The following is a 16,960-nucleotide window of genomic DNA, read 5'->3' on the forward strand; positions in this document are numbered from 1 at the left end:
CAATCAACTGATGCTGCACAGGACACAGGTCATCAGTACCCGACCACATTGCTGCCCGGGAGGCCATGGATGGCCTCATTATGGACAGACTTACTTCACTTGATGCTGTACACCCTAGCTGCCAGATGATGAGCCAGGTTGGCTCCACTCCACCCATAAGGCCGACAATGCCCAAGTCATCCCTTTCACACTCATCACCATTGCGGGGGGTTCCGTTATGTCTCACCATTCACTGCAACTCACTAACCACTTCCAAAGGTGCACACAAATCTATCCAAAAATGCCAAGTGTTGAAAATAAAGGTTTCATTGTTTGATGGCATGTTAAAAGAAACTTGACATGAACATTGGATAAAACACCCAAGTGCCTACCCTCGTGTGTTGTTAATTGGTATAATTGCATTAGGATGAGGGTGAGTGTGAGGGGTGGCTAGTGAGATGCGGAAGTGATAATGTAGATAGAGAGGGATGGGTGGAGGTGCAAGGTAAGTTGGTGTGAGTAAGGATGTTCAGGAGTAGAATAGGGAAGGCAGAGTGATGGGGATGTGATGAGAGGCACAGCAGGATGAGGTAGAGTGTGGCTTTGCAGTAACGTTTCGTGATCTACTAAGGTCATTGAAATGTTTGCGACACTGCAGCGTGGTCCTGCTGACAAAATTGCTGCTTGTGCCCTCCTGTGCAATGTGCAACCAGTGCTGCGTTGATCTCCTGTGGCGATCTCTTCTGCCCATGGGAAGGGAAGGGGACCCCCTTGTGTGCTGCAACTCCCTCCATATGCTTATGATGGGATTTACGGGGAGAGCCTGGGTGCAGCTGTGCACCTCTATCAGTGTTTACAGCACCGTAGCACAAATGTCAAAGGAAAGTTAGGCATGGTCCCGTTAGGAAACTGGCTGATGACGTGTCATCAAATGACGTCTTCAGACCCGGTTCTTTCAATTGGCCGGGAAACTCGCTGGGCTGACTTAACAAGCCCAATCAGGTGAAATTCATTCTGCTCAGTGGGCTGGGGCCATCAGAGGGGTCGGGACCCGCTACCCACCATGGACTCGCCGAGGTTCGTAAATTCCAGCCCCCAGATTCATTCACAAGTGTGAGAGGGTGTGAGAGAGATAGAATGAAAGTTCAACGCCCACATTTTGAAACAGAGAAAAATGAATGATACAAAGTGTTAATTTCGATAAGATTCTTAGGAGATAGTTTTAACTTTTGGTGATAGTAAAGCATACAATCTCAGATCGACAGCCCAATAAACACTTATCCTCATTCTCCTTTCCATTGACTTCAACGGAAAGGACAATCAGGAATGGTGCAGAAAGATACTACGGCACAAATTTTGACGAAGAGCAGGGGAGTTAACCCCATTGACTTGCTCAATATTTATCCCTCAACCAACATCACTGAAACGGAGTATCTGGTCATTGTCACATTGCTGTGTGTGTGAGCTTACTGTGCTCCAGTTGTCTGCTGGGTTTGCTACTTTAGAACAGTGCCTACACTTCAAAAAATCCTGCATTAGGTGTAAAGCGCTCTGGAATATCCTGAGGCTATAAAAGGCATGGTATAAATGCAAAACTTCCTTTTTCTTCAGCTGGCAATTCCAGACCTGTAATGCAGATCCCGGATAATACAGGACAACGTCTCAAATCCAGCAAGCTCGGGATCAAGACTGTGCCAGTTTTTGGATTTTTCCAGATTTCGGTCAAGAAAATCAATAAAATCAGACAGGCAAAATATTAATGGTGGTGTGGGTCGGGTCGAGGGTCATTCGGCAAGGTCAGACAGATTGCACGCCATTTAAAACATAGCTGTGAAGCCGATAACTAGTGCGGCCCGCTGGTTTTTGGACAATAATTCCAGATTTTATTTCACTGAATATCAGACGGTATTTTCTCAAAAATGTCTGGTTTTTGGACAATTCCGATTTTCGGACAGCCGGATTTGGGACGTTGTAGCGGCAGTGTAAATTCAGCCTTTGGAAAGGGTTCAAACTGTAACAGGGACATAGGCAGCGCTAGCATTTTGCCAGACAAGCAAATTGAAAATTTAAGGAATGATCTTTCAACAACAGGTGGGCGGTGCTAATGGAAAAAGCAGCTGCTGGTTTGCATCGATGGTAAATTAAACTAACTGTCAGGTACCCGTGAGGTGTAAACGTAACAGTCTTAACTTGGATGTAAGCTCAGCAAGTAACATTGGGTCTGGCAATTCTCAGCCTGAAAGGGCAGCCCTGCTCCAAGTGGCCTGGGGAGCGATCGGTTCTCAGTTCCTTTGCAACGTTGTACGTGCCGCCATATATGCCTGTTCGCTTGGAAAATGTATAAATTGATTTTGCTTCACCGTATTAATCGTACAAGCATTTATATTCCATCCAGATACATATATACATGAAGCCTGTCGAGATCCTCTGCAGTCCTGCCACAGGCGAGAAAAACGCGAGAACTGTGACTGTTCGAGCAAACTCGGCCTATCCCATATACTTCTCTGTGGTCCCGCTAGCCATTAGGAATATTCCGATCACTGTGGTTGCGTTCAGCAAGACACAACCAATAGGTGACGCCATTACAAAAATCCTCAAAGTGGTGGTAAGTGGATATTATGAAATGTATATTCTATTCCTCTGCTGTATATCTATTTATCACTAAGACTCCTCTGGATGGCGCATAATTCCTGTCTACGTATTTTATGTATTTTACGTTGTCTCGATTTTGGATCATGCTTTTCTGACAACATTGATTATTGTCAATCATTTCCCATTGAGTTCTCCCATCTCACTTCTTACGATGTCATTGTAGGTTCTCGGCACTAGGTGTTGCTGCTGAGCGAGTTTCTGACCGGCTCCCCCAACTTCGTCCCCCATCACTGATGCAGAAAGAAATGTTATACGCGTCGACTGAGCTCGGCCCAGTGCACGAGTGTGCATATACATTGGCCCGGAATTTATGGTCGGAGGCTTCCCGCGGGGAAATGCCTCCGATCCGCAAATAAAATATCCGCGTACCCGGTGGTCTGGGAGGTACGGAGATTCATGGTCCAGGGCCTCTCTCCGGGAGCCCGCGGGTAGAGGCCCATGTATCTCAGGGGTGCAGGCGGTTCGCAAGCGCCCCAGGGATCACATGGGCCGGCCCAACGAATGGCAGAAGGGGAACCCCATTCATACTTTTGGGGATTCTGTGTATGGGAATGGGAATACCTCAAAAAATACCTCTACAGTCCAAATAAAAAAAAATGTAAATCACATATTTACAAATAATTAAAATGGCAATTAATTATATATTTAAAACATTAATGTAATTTTTTGAAAAATGAATATACATGTTTTAAAGGGGCTAAAAATAAACTTATCTTATTTCACAGGTTTTCGAATGCATAAATAATTGATGACGTTTTATTTTTCTATTTTTTAAAACTCTCGCGCTGGCAAAAGCAGGCCTAACACCTGCTTTTACCGGGCATAAGAATTTCACGGGCATTCGCTGGGCAGAAGTTTGGCAAATAGCCCACGGAGGCCCTTTTTCCAGGGATGTGGATGGTGTGACAGACCGCAAGTTCCGGGTATTAGCGCATGCACAGTGCAAGCCTAATCCCGGAACTTGTGCAGCCTCTACGGGCGCTTGTGCGCCTCGTACACACCCTCAAAGGCCCTTGGAGAATAACTATCACGACTGTGCGCAAACTGGCTGACTCATTTCCTGCATTACACCAGTTACCGCACATCAAAACTACTTCTTTGGCTATGTAGCACTTTGGGACGTCCTCAGGTGGGAAAAGGTGCTACATAAGTGTAAGTCCTTTCTCTCAGGTTTACTACCCTTCACTTTTCTCACTTAAAATTACCCAAGGAAAACAAGCTTATGTCCCATTTCACTGTAGTAAGTGTTTTCAATCTATCGATGGTTATTATTACCCCGGTCTCCATTCCGTGTAAACCACAAGGCACTTACGCAGTTCTCTTCTGAGGAACCAATTGGGAAACTAGATAAATTAAAGTTTGAGCCACAATATAGTCCAGTAGCAACCTGCCGGACATCACACGGCCTTAAACAACAGCACTCGCTTGACTTTAATTCACAAGTCAATCGCATCATCATCATCGAAATCGAGGAAGACTTGCTTCCACTCTAAAAGTGATTTCTCAGGTGACTGTACAGTCCAATACGGGAATCACAGCCTCTGTCGCAGATGGGACAGGCAGTGGTTAGTGGAAAGGGTGGGTGGGGAGTCTAGTTTGCCGCACATTCCTTCCGCTGCCTGCGCTTATTTTCAGCATGCTCTCGGCGACGAGACGCGAGGAGCTCAGCGCCCTCCGAGATGCTCTTCCTTCACTTAGTGATCTTTGGCCAGGGATTCTCGGGTGCCGGTGGAGATGTTGCATTTTATCAACGATTTCGAGGGACTGCCTATGATGATGATGGGTGAACGACCATTTTGAGTTGTCTATCCCAAGGCTGCAAAACTATTTATTGTGAAGTATGGGCAATTGGTGTTATGTTATGTGGCGTCAATATTTCTGCACCTTTTATGTGTGTGTCTCTTCACTTGCTCATATAGGGAGAAGGCGTCATGAAGACAGAAGAAAGAAGTATTTCCGTTAATCCACTTGGTGAGATTTAGGGTGTATTTAGAAAGCAACTTGCATCACAGTCTATCAGAAATGTATATTCCCTGTTAATGGCATGCTCGGCTGTTAATTTTATATGTTTAAATAATTGACTGATGGTAAACCGATATTAAGAATGCATCAGTTGCAGTAAGATTCATTGTTTTCATCTTCATGAAGTTGGTTGTTTTTATTTTTTAGTCAAGAGCTCCTATCAGATTTTTGAAGAAATACCTTCTAACATGGTTCCAGACACTGACCCCTACCTTTACATTCGTGCAAGAGGTAATCAATAATTCTCTGTTGATATTTGGAGCAAATGTGAGATCAGTTATTGTTTGTGGGGTTCGCCTGTGATTGTCAATGAACAATTAACCCGTTTTCCTTTAATTTCAGCTCCCAGTTTTATTTTGTTATGCTTCCAAGATCTAAATACCACCATAATTTGACCTTATGCTGCGAGTAATATCTGATCATCAGTTGTTGGCTAAAAAATTGATGATTGCAGGTTTTTCTTTTTTACTCCTATTTGTCGATAGATTGAGCCCCAGGAGCTCCCTCTGGAGTCATAGGATTACATAGGATTATACAGGACGTACAGCAGAGAAACAGGCCATTCGGCCCAACCAGTCCATAATGGCATTTATGCTCCACTCGAGCCTTCTCCCGTCTTTCCTCATCTAAATCTATCAGCATAACCCTCTATTCCCTTCTCCCTCATATGCTTGTCTAGCCTCCCCTTAAATGCATCGATACTATTCACCTCAACCACTCCCTGTGGTAGCGAGTTCCACATTCTCACCTCTCTCTAGGTGAAGAAGTTTCTTCTAAATTCCCTATCGAATTTCTTAGTGACTATCTTATATTGATGGCCTCTAGTTATGTTCTTTCCCACAAGTAGAAACACTCTCTCTGTATCTATTCTATCAAAGCCTTTCATAATTTTAACCCTCATGTTCCTTGTACCAAGAGAAAAGTGTCCCAGCCACTTCATCATTTCCTGATGTGTATACCCTCACATTTCTGGTTTCATCCTTGTAAATCTTCTCTGCACCCTCTCCAGTGCCTCTATCTCCTTTTTATAATATGATGACCAGAACTGTACACAGTACTCTAAGTGTGGTCTAATCAAGGTTTGATACAGGTTTAGCGTAACTTCCCTGCTTTTCAATTCCAATCCTCTAGAAACAAACCAAAGTACTTGGTTTGCTTTTTAATGTGTCCCAACTTTTAGTGATTTGTGTATTTGTACTCCGAATCCCTTTGTCAAATAAAGACACAAGTTCATCGTGGGTCCTTCTGCATGAATCACACAAAGTTAGTATGCAGGTACAGCAAATAATCAGGAAGGCAAATGGAATGTTGGCCTTTATAGCAAGGGGGATAGAGTATAAAAGCAGGGAAGTCCTGCTACACCTGTACATGGTATTGGTGAGGCCACATCTGGAGTACTGCGTACAGTTTTGGTCTCCGTATTTAAGGAAATATATACTTATTTTCAGTGCTGTGGGGAAAGAGCGGGGAGTGGCACTACTTTGTAGCTCTTTCGGAGAACCAGCACAGTCAGGATGGGCCGAATGTCCTACATGTGTGCTGTATGTGTCTATGATTCTGTGACTGGAGGGGAGCCCACACTGGTATGTCTGTGTGGCGGGAAGTTTTGCCGCACTGGAAATGTGCTCCAACCCCGCCGATATACAAAACCTGCTCCTATTTCGATGGATATCCGTCAAAAGCCTATTGTAATGCAAGAGGGGGACATGAGTGTTTTCTCTGAAATTGCTGCCACAGAGAAATATATTTGTGATTGTATCATTTCTCTGATAAAAGCAAACAGTTCGGGACTGATTTGATGTTCGTCAGTTCCAGCTTTTTCGGAAATAAGCAACAGCGGGTTTGAAATCAGATACAGGCAGAGATGCAAAACAGGCGGTATTACATTGATTGCCTGTTATGTGCCCCCCCACCCACCCCACATTGTAAGATGTGGGGTTATCAGCCTTCGCCCCGCCTAACTGTAGAATGTGCGGAAATCGCACCTCGCCCCATCTAACAGTTTCCACAGTTCGGACCCGTAGAACAGACAACACAAAACCCAATTGTAAAACAAACTTCTTTTACTTAAAATCAGCAAGACACTGCAAGTGAGTTCACGGAGGACTGTAGTGTATAAAACCCTGATTGTACATCAGCATACGGTAATATTCCCTTACTCTAAGATCAAGTGGTAATCAGCAAACGCCACATACATATTAATACCACCAGTGGTTGGTTCATTGACGGCTAGATGAATGGCCCTGAAATTAATTTTTGGCCTTCCTGCGGGCCGCCGTACTGCCATGGCTCACACACAGGAAACCACAAGATAAACGCTGTTGGAGCATCGCACAGCGGTACAACGATTTTCTGAAGTAAATTTCATGTTGAGTCGGATGGAGGTGCAGAAGATCAGCGGCGCATGCTTTAATGATGCGCTTGGGACGGTCGGCAGTAGTGGGGTGGAAGTGGAGACCGGCCGGAAAATCCCCGAGGTGGATTTGGATCATGGCAGCCAATGGACTGTAACACAGCGGCCACTCAATTCCGCCGCATGGCCGCTGCAAAATTATGGTAATGGGCCTTATCCGGACCCTGAATTTTGGCCCCACGGTCTTGTCAATTCCTCACGATATGTCAAGCATCTGCTCCTGTTTAAGGTCGGTTACTCCTTTATCTGTGAGAAAGGCAGCTTGAAAAGTTCAGCAGTTTCTTTCAATTAACAGTTTTCACAGCAGCTCGCCGCCTGGCTTCCCAAGGCATGCTGGTATATAAAATTGGTTACCTTTTAAGTTTGGTCAAGTTATAGCAGAGTTACAGCAAATTTGTACAGCAGAAAATGGTGCATTCTTACAATATTCAGTCTCACTGACTTCAATACAACTGAATATCGATCCTGTGGTTTAATGGTCGGGAAATACAAATCTGCCCGTCTTTTATCCAGGCCTATGTAAAATTTCTATGTTGCACTTGCAAGATGTTCAAATCTACAATTGTGACCATTTTCAAACATTTGCCCCAATTTCATTCTTTGAACGATTCCTGGTACTCGTGTGTAGGTCTTACATTTTAACGGTGTAAAAAGATTTAATTCAGATTCCATTATTTGACGATCGGTGGATTATTTTTTAATTTTAGGTGAAGTGCTGGGAGAAACAGTAGAAAACTGTCTGACACCAGAAGGGATTGACAAGCTCATTAGAATGCCGAGAGGGTGCGCTGAACAAACGTCAATCTACATGGCACCAACCGTGTTTGCGGTTAAATATCTGGACAAAAGTGAGCAATGGATTAATCTGAAAGCTGAACGGAAGGATGAAGCTCTCCAAAATATTGAAGCAGGTGGAGTTTGCATATTAATAATTCCATTCAAGATGTTATGAAACCTTTTTGAGATTTAATTAGAATTGCCACCCTTATATATTAATTAGAATTGGCACCATTATACTTTAATTAGAATGGGCACCCTTACAATTTAATTGGAAGGGGATCACTTATATTTTAATTACAATGGGCATCCTTATATTTTAATTAGAATTGGCACCATTATATTTTAATTAAATTTGGCACTCTTATATTGTAATTAGAATGGGCAACCCTTACATTTTAATTGGAAGGGGATCACTTATATTTTAATTAGAATGTGCAGCCATATATTTTAATTGGAATGGGCACCCTTATATTGTAATTAGAATGGGCACCCTTCTTCAAACAAAGGGTAATGGAAATCTGGAACTCATTTCCCCAAAAACGAATTGAGGCTCGATCAATTGAAATCATGAAGATTGAGATGTATACATTTTCCTTGGGCGAGGGTGTTAAGGGATACGGAACCTAGGTGGATAGTTGGAGTTAAGATACAGATCAGTCATTTTTAAAAATTCGTTCTGGGATGTGGGCGTCGCTGGCAAGGCCAGCATTTATTGCCCTTCCCTAATTGCCCTTGAGAAGGTGGTGATGACCGCATTCTTCAACCACTGCAGTCCGTGTGGTGAAGGTTCTCCCACAGTGCTCTTAGGGAGGGAGTTCCAGGATTTTGACCCAGCCACGATGAAGGAACAATCGATATATTTCCCAGTCAGGATGGTGTGCAACTTAGAATTACATAGAATTACATATAATTTACTTCACCTCACCTGATCATATCCCTCTAACATAAGAATATAAGAAACAGGAGCAAGAGTAGGCCATACGTCCCCTCGAGCCTGCTCCGCCATTTAATACGATCATGGCTGATCCGATCATGGACTCAGGTCCACTTCCCTGCCTGCTTCCCATTACCCCTTATTCCCTCATCGGTTAAGAAACTGTCTATCTCTATCTTAAATTTATTCAATGACCCAGCTTCCACAGCTCTCTGAGGCAGCGAATTCCACAGATCTACAACCCTGTGAGCGAAGACATTTCTCCTCATCTCAGTTTTAAATAGATGGCCCCTTATTCTAAGATTATGCTCCCTAGTTCTGGTCTCCTCTATCAGTGGAAACATCCTCTCTGTATCCACCTTGTCAAACCTCCTCATATCTTATATGTTTTGATAAGATCACCTCTCATTCTTCTGAATTCCAATGAGTAGAGGCCTAATCTGCTCAACCTTTCCTCATAATTCAACCCCCTCGTCTCTGGAATCAACCTAGTGAACCTTCTCTGAACTACCTCTAAAACAAGTATATCCTTTCATAAATATGGAAACCAAAACTGCATGCAGTATTCCAGGTGTGGCCTCACCAATACCCTGTCGGAAGACTTCCCTGCTTTTATACTCCATCCCCTTTTCAATAAAGGCCCAAGATTCCATTGGCCTTTCTGATCCTTTGCTGTACCTGTATTTCATGCACCAGGACCCCAGGTCCCGCTGTACTGCAGCACTTTGCAATTTTTCTCCATTTAAATAATAACTTGCTCTTTGATTTTTTTCTGCCAAAGTGCATGACCTCACACTTTCCAACATTATACTCCATCTGCCAAATTATTGCCCACCTACTTAGCCTGTCTATGTCCTTTTGCAAATTTTTTGTGTCCACATCACACATTGCTTTTCCTCCCATCTTTGTGTCATCAGCAAACTTGGCTACGTTACACTCAGTCCCTTCTTCCAAGTCGTTAATATGGATTGTATATAGTTGGCGTCCCAGCACTGATCCCTGCGGCACCCCAGTAGTTACTAATTGCCAACCCGAGAATGAACCATTTATCCCGACTCTTTGTTTTCTAAACCTTTCTCCCTCGTGTAGATATCTAGCTTCCCCTTAAAAGCACTCTGCTATTCACCTTAACTACTCTTATCAACATCATAGGCAGTCCCTCGAAATCGAGGAAGACTTGCTTCCACTCCAAAAGTGCGTTCTCAGGTGACTGAACATTCCAATAAGAGAATTACAGTCTCTGTCACAGGTGGGACAGTCAGTGGTTGGAGGAAAGGGTGGGTGGGGAGTCTGGTTTGCCGCACACTCCTTCCGCTGCCTGCGCTTGGTTTCTGCATGTTCTCGGCGACAAGACTTGAGTTGCTCAGCGCCTTCCCGGATGCTCTTCCTCCACTTAGGGCAGTCTTTGGCCAGGGACTCCCAGGTGTGAATGGAGATGCTACACTTTATCAGGAGGCTTTGAAGGTGTCTTTGAAACGTTTCCTCTGCCCACCTGGGGCTCGCTTGCCGTGTAGGAGTTCCGAGTAGAGTGCTTGCTTTGGGAGTGTCGGGTCGGGCATGCGAACAATGTGGCCCACCCAGCGGAGCTGGTCGACTGTGGTCAGTGCTTCGATGCTGTGGATGTTGGCCTGATGGACAACAATGACGTTGGTGCGTCCTCCCAGTGGATTTGCAGGATCTTGCGGAGGCATCGCTGGTGTTATTTCTACAGCGATTTGAGGTGTCTACTGTATGTGGTCCATGCCTCCAAACCATACAGGAGGGCAGAGATCACTACAACCCTGTAGACCATAAGTTTGGCGCCAGATTTTAGGGCCTGATCTAGATGCTAGCAAGCTCTACATTCTAACCACTCTCTGGTTGAAGAGATTTCTCCTGGATTCCTTATTGGATTTATTAGTGACTATCTTATATTTATGCCCGTAGTTTTGGACTCCCCAGAAGTGGTAACATCTTTTCTACATGCAGATGGTGGCGTTCCCATGCACCTGTTGCCCTTGTCTTTCTAGGTGCTGGATGTCGCGAGTTTGCGAGGTGCTGGCTAAGAAGCCTTGGTGACATGCTAGAGTCCATTTTGCAGATGGTGAAAATTGCAGCCACGGTACACCGGTGGTGGATGGAGCGGATGTTGAAGGTGGTGGATGGGGTTCCAATCAAGAGGGCTGCTTTGTCCTGGATGGTGTCGAGCTTCTTACATAGAAACATAGAAAATAGGTGCAGGAGTAGGCCATTCGGCCCTTCGAGCCTGCACCACCATTCAATAAGATCAAGGCTGATCATTCACCTCAGTACCCCTTTCCTAATTTCTCTCCCTACCCCTTGATCCCTTTAGCCGTAAGGGCCATATCTAACTCCCTCTTGAATATATCCAATGAACCGGCATCAACGACTCTCTGCGGTAGGGAATTCCACAGGTCAACAATTCTCTGAGTGAAGAAATTTCTCCTCATCTCGGTCCTAAACGGCTTTGCCCTTATCCTTAGATTGTGTCCCCTGGTTCTGGACTTTCCCAACATCGGGAACATTCTTCCTACATCTAACCTGTCCAGTCCCATCAGAATTTTATATGTTTCTATGAGATCCCCTCTCATCCTTCTAAACTCCATGAATAAAGGCCCAGTCGATCCAGTCTCTCCTCATATATCAGTCCAGCCATCCCGGGAATCAGTCTGGTGAACCTTCGCTGCACTCCCTCAATAGCAAGAATGTCCTTCCTCAGATTAGGAGACCAAAACTGAACACAATATTAAAGGTGAGGCCTCACTAAGGCTCTGTACAACTGCAATAAGACCTCCCTGCTCCTATACTCAAAACCCCTAGTTATGAAGGCCAACATACCATTTGCTTTCTTTACCACCTGCTGTACCTGCATACCAACTTTCAATGACTGATGTACCATGACACCCAGGTCTCGTTGCACCTCCCTATTTCCTAATCTGCCGCCATTCAGATAATATTCTGCCTTAGTATTTTTGCCCCCAAAGTGGATAACCTCACATTTGTCCACATTATACTGCATCTGCCATGCACTGTTCAAGCTGCACTCATCCAGGCAAGTGGAGGTTATTCCATCACACTCCTGACTTGTGCCTTCTAGATGGTGGAAAGGCTTTGGGGAGTCAGGAGGTGAGACACTCGCCGCAGAATACCCAGCCTCTGACCCACTCTTGTCACAATATTTATGTGGCTGGTCCCATTCAGTATCTGGTAAATGGTGAGCCCCAGGATGTTGATGGTGGGGGATTCGGTGATGGTAATGCCATTAAATGTCAAGGGGCAGTGGTTAGTCTCTTGCTTGTTGGTTATAGTCATTGCCTGTCACTTATGTGGTATGAATGTTACCTGCCACATCTGGAGTTAGATGTAGTCCTTACTACTAGGGGGATCAAGGGGTATGGCGAGAAAGCAGGAATGGGGTACTGAAGTTGCATGTTCAGCCATGAACTCATTGAATGGCGGTGCAGGCTCGAAGTGCTGAATGACCTACTCCTGCACCTATTTTCTATGTCTCTGTCACTTGTCAACCCAAGCCTGAATGTTGTCCAGGTCTTGCTGAATATGGGCATGGATTACTTCATGATCTAATTGAATGGCTAAATGGCCTTCTCCTGTTCCTATGTTCCTACATTCCGACCAGAAACAAGGGGAGTTCAAGGATTTTATTTTTGCAGGTGTTGAATGAATGTCAATATTTTATAATCAAAACAAACAAATTGCACAAGTGAGGAGTGTGATGGAACACTCCCCACTTGCCTGGATGAATGCAGCTCCGACAACACTCAAGAAGCTCGACACCATCCAGGACAGAGCAGCCCGCTTGATCGGCACCCCATCCACCACATTAAACATTCACTCCCTCCATTAGCGGCGCACCGTGGCTGGAGTGTGTACCATCTACAAGATGCACTGCAGCAACTCGCCAAGGCTTCTTCGGCAGCACCTCCCAAGCCAGCAACCGTTACAATCTCGAAGGACAAGGGCAGCAGGTGCATGGGAACACTATCACCTCCATGCTCCCCTCCAAGTCACATTTCCTGACTTGAAAATATACCAGCCATTCCTTCATCGTCATGGTGTCAAAAACCCGGAACTCCCTCCCTAACTGTGGGAGTGCCTTCACCACATGGACTGCTACAGTTCAAGGTGGCGGCTCACCACCACCTTCTCAAGGGCAATGATGGATGGGCAATTAATGGCAGCCTTGGCAACAACACACGCATCCCGTTTATGAATAAAAAGCAAACAAAATAAACGATAAACTCTCACGTTAACACATAGGTTTCATAAATGTAAGCTGTAAATGACTGTACGAAATAGTCAAATAATATTGAAAATGTTAATGTCATTGTTTGCGTAGCAGATCGATCAAAGCTGGTGATTTATTTGCAGGGTACACAAGGATACTGGAATTTAAAAAGAATGATGGTTCATACGGTGCATGGCTCCATCGCCCCAGCAGCACATGGTGAGTTTGACCTGTTTTTCATTCATTTTGCCAAAATGAGTGTGATTGTATCTGCCACCAGTTATACTTCCCGTCCAATCTTCAATTCCGCTTACTTCAATAGCACTGAGTATCAAGCGCAGATATACGAGCACCAATTTTGTGCAACCACCCAAGACAACATTTCTACCTCAGGAACTGGGGATGGAATCGTATTGGGATGAAAATTGTGGCCTTGTCGGAGCCATATGAAGTGCTCATGGACTCGGCGAGGCCTCGCAAAAACCGGTTCTCGGGGAGCGATGCACATGCGCCATAAACCGGCTTTTACAATCCAAAGCATCACCGCAGGAAGGACATCCACGCGGGAGAGATTGGGCTATTTCCCCAACTCTTGCCCAGCGAACGTCCTTCAAACTCTTGCGCCTGGTGAAAAGCAGGCTTATAGCTTACTTTTACTCGAAGAACTCTTTTAAAACATAGAAAAATCAAATTTAATCATTCATTTTTATATTAACAACCGTCCATTAACCCGATGTTAACCCTATTAAAACACTTTTGTTTTGTAAATTCCAAAAATATATATTTTTTTGAAACATTTAATTACTTTCAATTTCAATTAATTTTAAATATGTGAGGTGTATTTTTTACTTATTGTGTTGTGTATCTTGTTGGATTGGGCTATTTTCATTGCTAGCAATGGGAGCTCGTACAAACCGAGCTGCCATTATTATCAATGAGAATATTAGATAGTGATTGGTGGTCCAGTCCCACGTGATCCCAGGATACGTTGTATCTTGAGGAAAGGTCCCCGTATGCCGCACACGGACTGAAGGCCTCCGACTAGAATGCTACGTTCCTCCGGGACCCCCAGGTATTTTCGTAGATGTTTTTCGGGTTGGAGGCGTTTGTCACAAGGAATTTTCCCCCCAATTATCACTGGTTTATACAGATTGTGTACGTTCTGACTAAATTAGCTTTGTTCTTCAATTCTATTCTATTACAGGGAACTTTGGGCAAGAAATTCGGGGCGTTTGCGTCTCCTGTTAGCGAACGGGTGGCGCGAACGTGGCCTAAACAACCTCTCGCCCAGACGGCGGTAATGACTCCCGCGAAATTCCGCGTGAGTTTAGCGGCTGCGCTAACTGGTAGCACCCCGCTCTGCTGCACCGGCGATGAAAATGTCATCACCGATGCAGCAGAGCAGGGCGCTACCAGTTATTGCTTTTTCGCCTCGGAGCAGAAAGGCGGTAGTGACCCCCAAAGCTGCACCGGTTGATGCCAGCGACTGTTTCAGGGGGCAACTTGAAAAATAAAATGGCCGACTTACCGGTCACGGCCTTCTTCATGTTGAATCGCAGGGTCCATGCCACAATCTTGTAGCCCAGCACCCCGCTTTTGTGCACCCTACTCCCTGGTGGTCCAGGTAGAGACCCGGCTCTCCCGTACAGAATTGGCAACTTGGCCCTCCTCCTACGCGTCCCAGCATGCAGTGCTGCGCCCCTCACTGACCCCTTTCCGAGCCAGTGGAGTGCGATATTTTGTGCTCCATTTGCTTTCGGCGGCGGTGACCCTGTGGCTGTTACCACCCCCAAACAGTACGCTACGCAATTTTGCCCGTGAATTTGTCCATGGGTTAATTGCATTAAAATAATTTTCTACAAAATATAATTCCACTGCGTGCTGTTTTTATTTTGCATTCAGCAAGTTTGTCGAGGTGAATATGTAAAATTGTGGGTTTGGGTTTAATTGTAGATAACAATAATTGAAGAAAGCAGAGTGCACACTCATTGCCGATTTATTTTAACAAAGCAATTATTGCTTCACATTTCAGGTTAACCGCGTTTGTGGTTAAGGTACTCTCACTGGTTCGGAGTCAAGTTGCAGTTGATGACAAGCACATTCAACAATCTGTCTTGTATTTGGTGAACGGTCAGAAGGGTGTTGGATATTTTCACGATCCTGCGCCAGTGATACACCGAGAAATGCAGGTTATGTAAACGTTTGCGTTAATTCACCTTCCGTCTTCTTTATCGGCATTTCTGGCCTTGTTTTTAAAATCGACTGACTTCAGCAGAGAGTAAAATCAGGTGGGGTGTGAAGCCAGCGTTGCAGCCGATCCCTTCAGTAAAGAGATGTCAACAATAACGCACTGGTAACGCAGAATTTGTCAGATGAAGGTGAGGGCGATTTGTCGCCGAAGCTACATTACATCTGTTGGACTTGTGATTTATTTATTTCAGGGCGGAATTGGTGGACGAGAAACCCAAATTTCGATGACGGCCTTTGTGACCATCGCACTGATCCATTCGCTGCCTTCCTTTGAGCTAGGTTCTGAGCAAGAGCAACAAGTGGTAGGTCACAACCAGATGTAGTTATCCAAGTGTTATATTTGTATGTTTGTCACAGAGGTGACAATGAAATGAATGAAAATAAAAACCAGGAGAGATATGAAACGCACTAGTTGGACGATGCTTTCGTCCCGGATTAATTTGTAGCGGGCAAGAACAATTAGTGAACACTACCGGCTACATCTCAGAGTTCGACACAAGAAAGTAATTTCAAGACACCAATAAGTATAGTTTGCACTGTGCGTGGCAGTCTTTACTGAGTCTGATCAAAGTGTTATCAACATTACATCTATCAGTCTGTCCCTTGAGCTGCTAAGCTAGGTTATAGTTGCCAGTTCTTCAGTTCCCTGCGTGCTCACGATCTTCCCAGTGGTCCGATAACGTGTCGTGATGCGCGTCTTCTGATGACTCACTGGGTCACCCTTCCTTGATGGCAGTCATGTTCCCACTCTTCTTTGCTAAGTCTCTGCCTCAGTTTCCCTGCGCACTCACGATCGAGCCGGTGGTCTGATAGGTTCGTGGAGCACAACTTCTGATGACCGACTATGTCACCTTTCTCTGACGAACTGCCGCGTCATCTGTGTGTTTCTATCCCTGCCTTTTCTCAGGTGTTGTTTCCATGGCTACCTGTCACTCATCGAAGTCCTTCCTTCGATCCATTGATGGTCTATCTTCTTTGAGAGCACGTATTTAGCATTTCACAAACTGGCCTATTGTCAAGTCTAGCGCTATCATGAACCTCACTGTGTTTAGTGTCGGTGATTACATTTCTACAAAGGTTTGGTCAGTATCAGTGTTTACATGTCCACGAAAGGTTCAGTTTCATGTCCGTTGTGTTTAGGCTTCTCCACAGATTACAGTTTGTGTGGTTTTACATTTCCACAAAAGGTTTCTTACAGTCCTATTGTGTTGGGGTTTCGCTACAGATTAAAATTCTTACATCTTACAGGAAGTCAGCATTCACAGCTTTCGTGTTTTACGTATTTTATAAAGAATGTTTAAAAAGGTTAATCACAGGGTTCACTTTCCTGGGCCTTACACTGGGTTCAAGCCCTGCAGACAGCAGACTCACCATCACCAGTTTCACACCATCGCTTAAAGTGAAAATCACCCTCCGAGATACGAGGTAAAATTCGACTCTGACTGGGTCACAGAATGGGCAGTAGTGGCTCTACTGCCTGTTGTAAACCACGTCTGATTTTCCTTATCATGGACTTCAGATCTTCAAACAGTGCCAGTCAGCCATCTCAGGGTTTTAGAAATGTATTGCCCGTTGATTGTTCTCAGAAAATGAACTCTACCACCCTTTCAGTAATAATGTTGCTATCGGATATATATACAGACCGTCGTCTGTATTTCTATACATAATGAATAAAACCATGAAT

General features: G+C 44.7%; 1 protein-coding gene across 1 annotated transcript in view; it reads left to right on the plus strand.

Moving 5' to 3' along the window:
* The window catches only part of LOC139230174 (complement C4-like), a 231,338-nt gene that overhangs the window by 151,474 nt on the left and 62,904 nt on the right, over window positions 1–16,960 (plus strand). Inside the window, exons 21-27 of the mRNA XM_070862016.1 lie at window positions 2,375–2,584; window positions 4,551–4,602; window positions 4,801–4,884; window positions 7,774–7,977; window positions 13,170–13,245; window positions 15,059–15,215; window positions 15,468–15,578. Of these exons, the coding sequence (XP_070718117.1) occupies window positions 2,375–2,584; window positions 4,551–4,602; window positions 4,801–4,884; window positions 7,774–7,977; window positions 13,170–13,245; window positions 15,059–15,215; window positions 15,468–15,578 (894 nt within the window). The remainder of the gene's footprint in view (window positions 1–2,374; window positions 2,585–4,550; window positions 4,603–4,800; window positions 4,885–7,773; window positions 7,978–13,169; window positions 13,246–15,058; window positions 15,216–15,467; window positions 15,579–16,960) is intronic.

Source organism: Pristiophorus japonicus, chromosome 19, assembly GCF_044704955.1.
Source record: "Pristiophorus japonicus isolate sPriJap1 chromosome 19, sPriJap1.hap1, whole genome shotgun sequence".
Taxonomy (NCBI): domain Eukaryota; kingdom Metazoa; phylum Chordata; class Chondrichthyes; family Pristiophoridae; genus Pristiophorus; species Pristiophorus japonicus.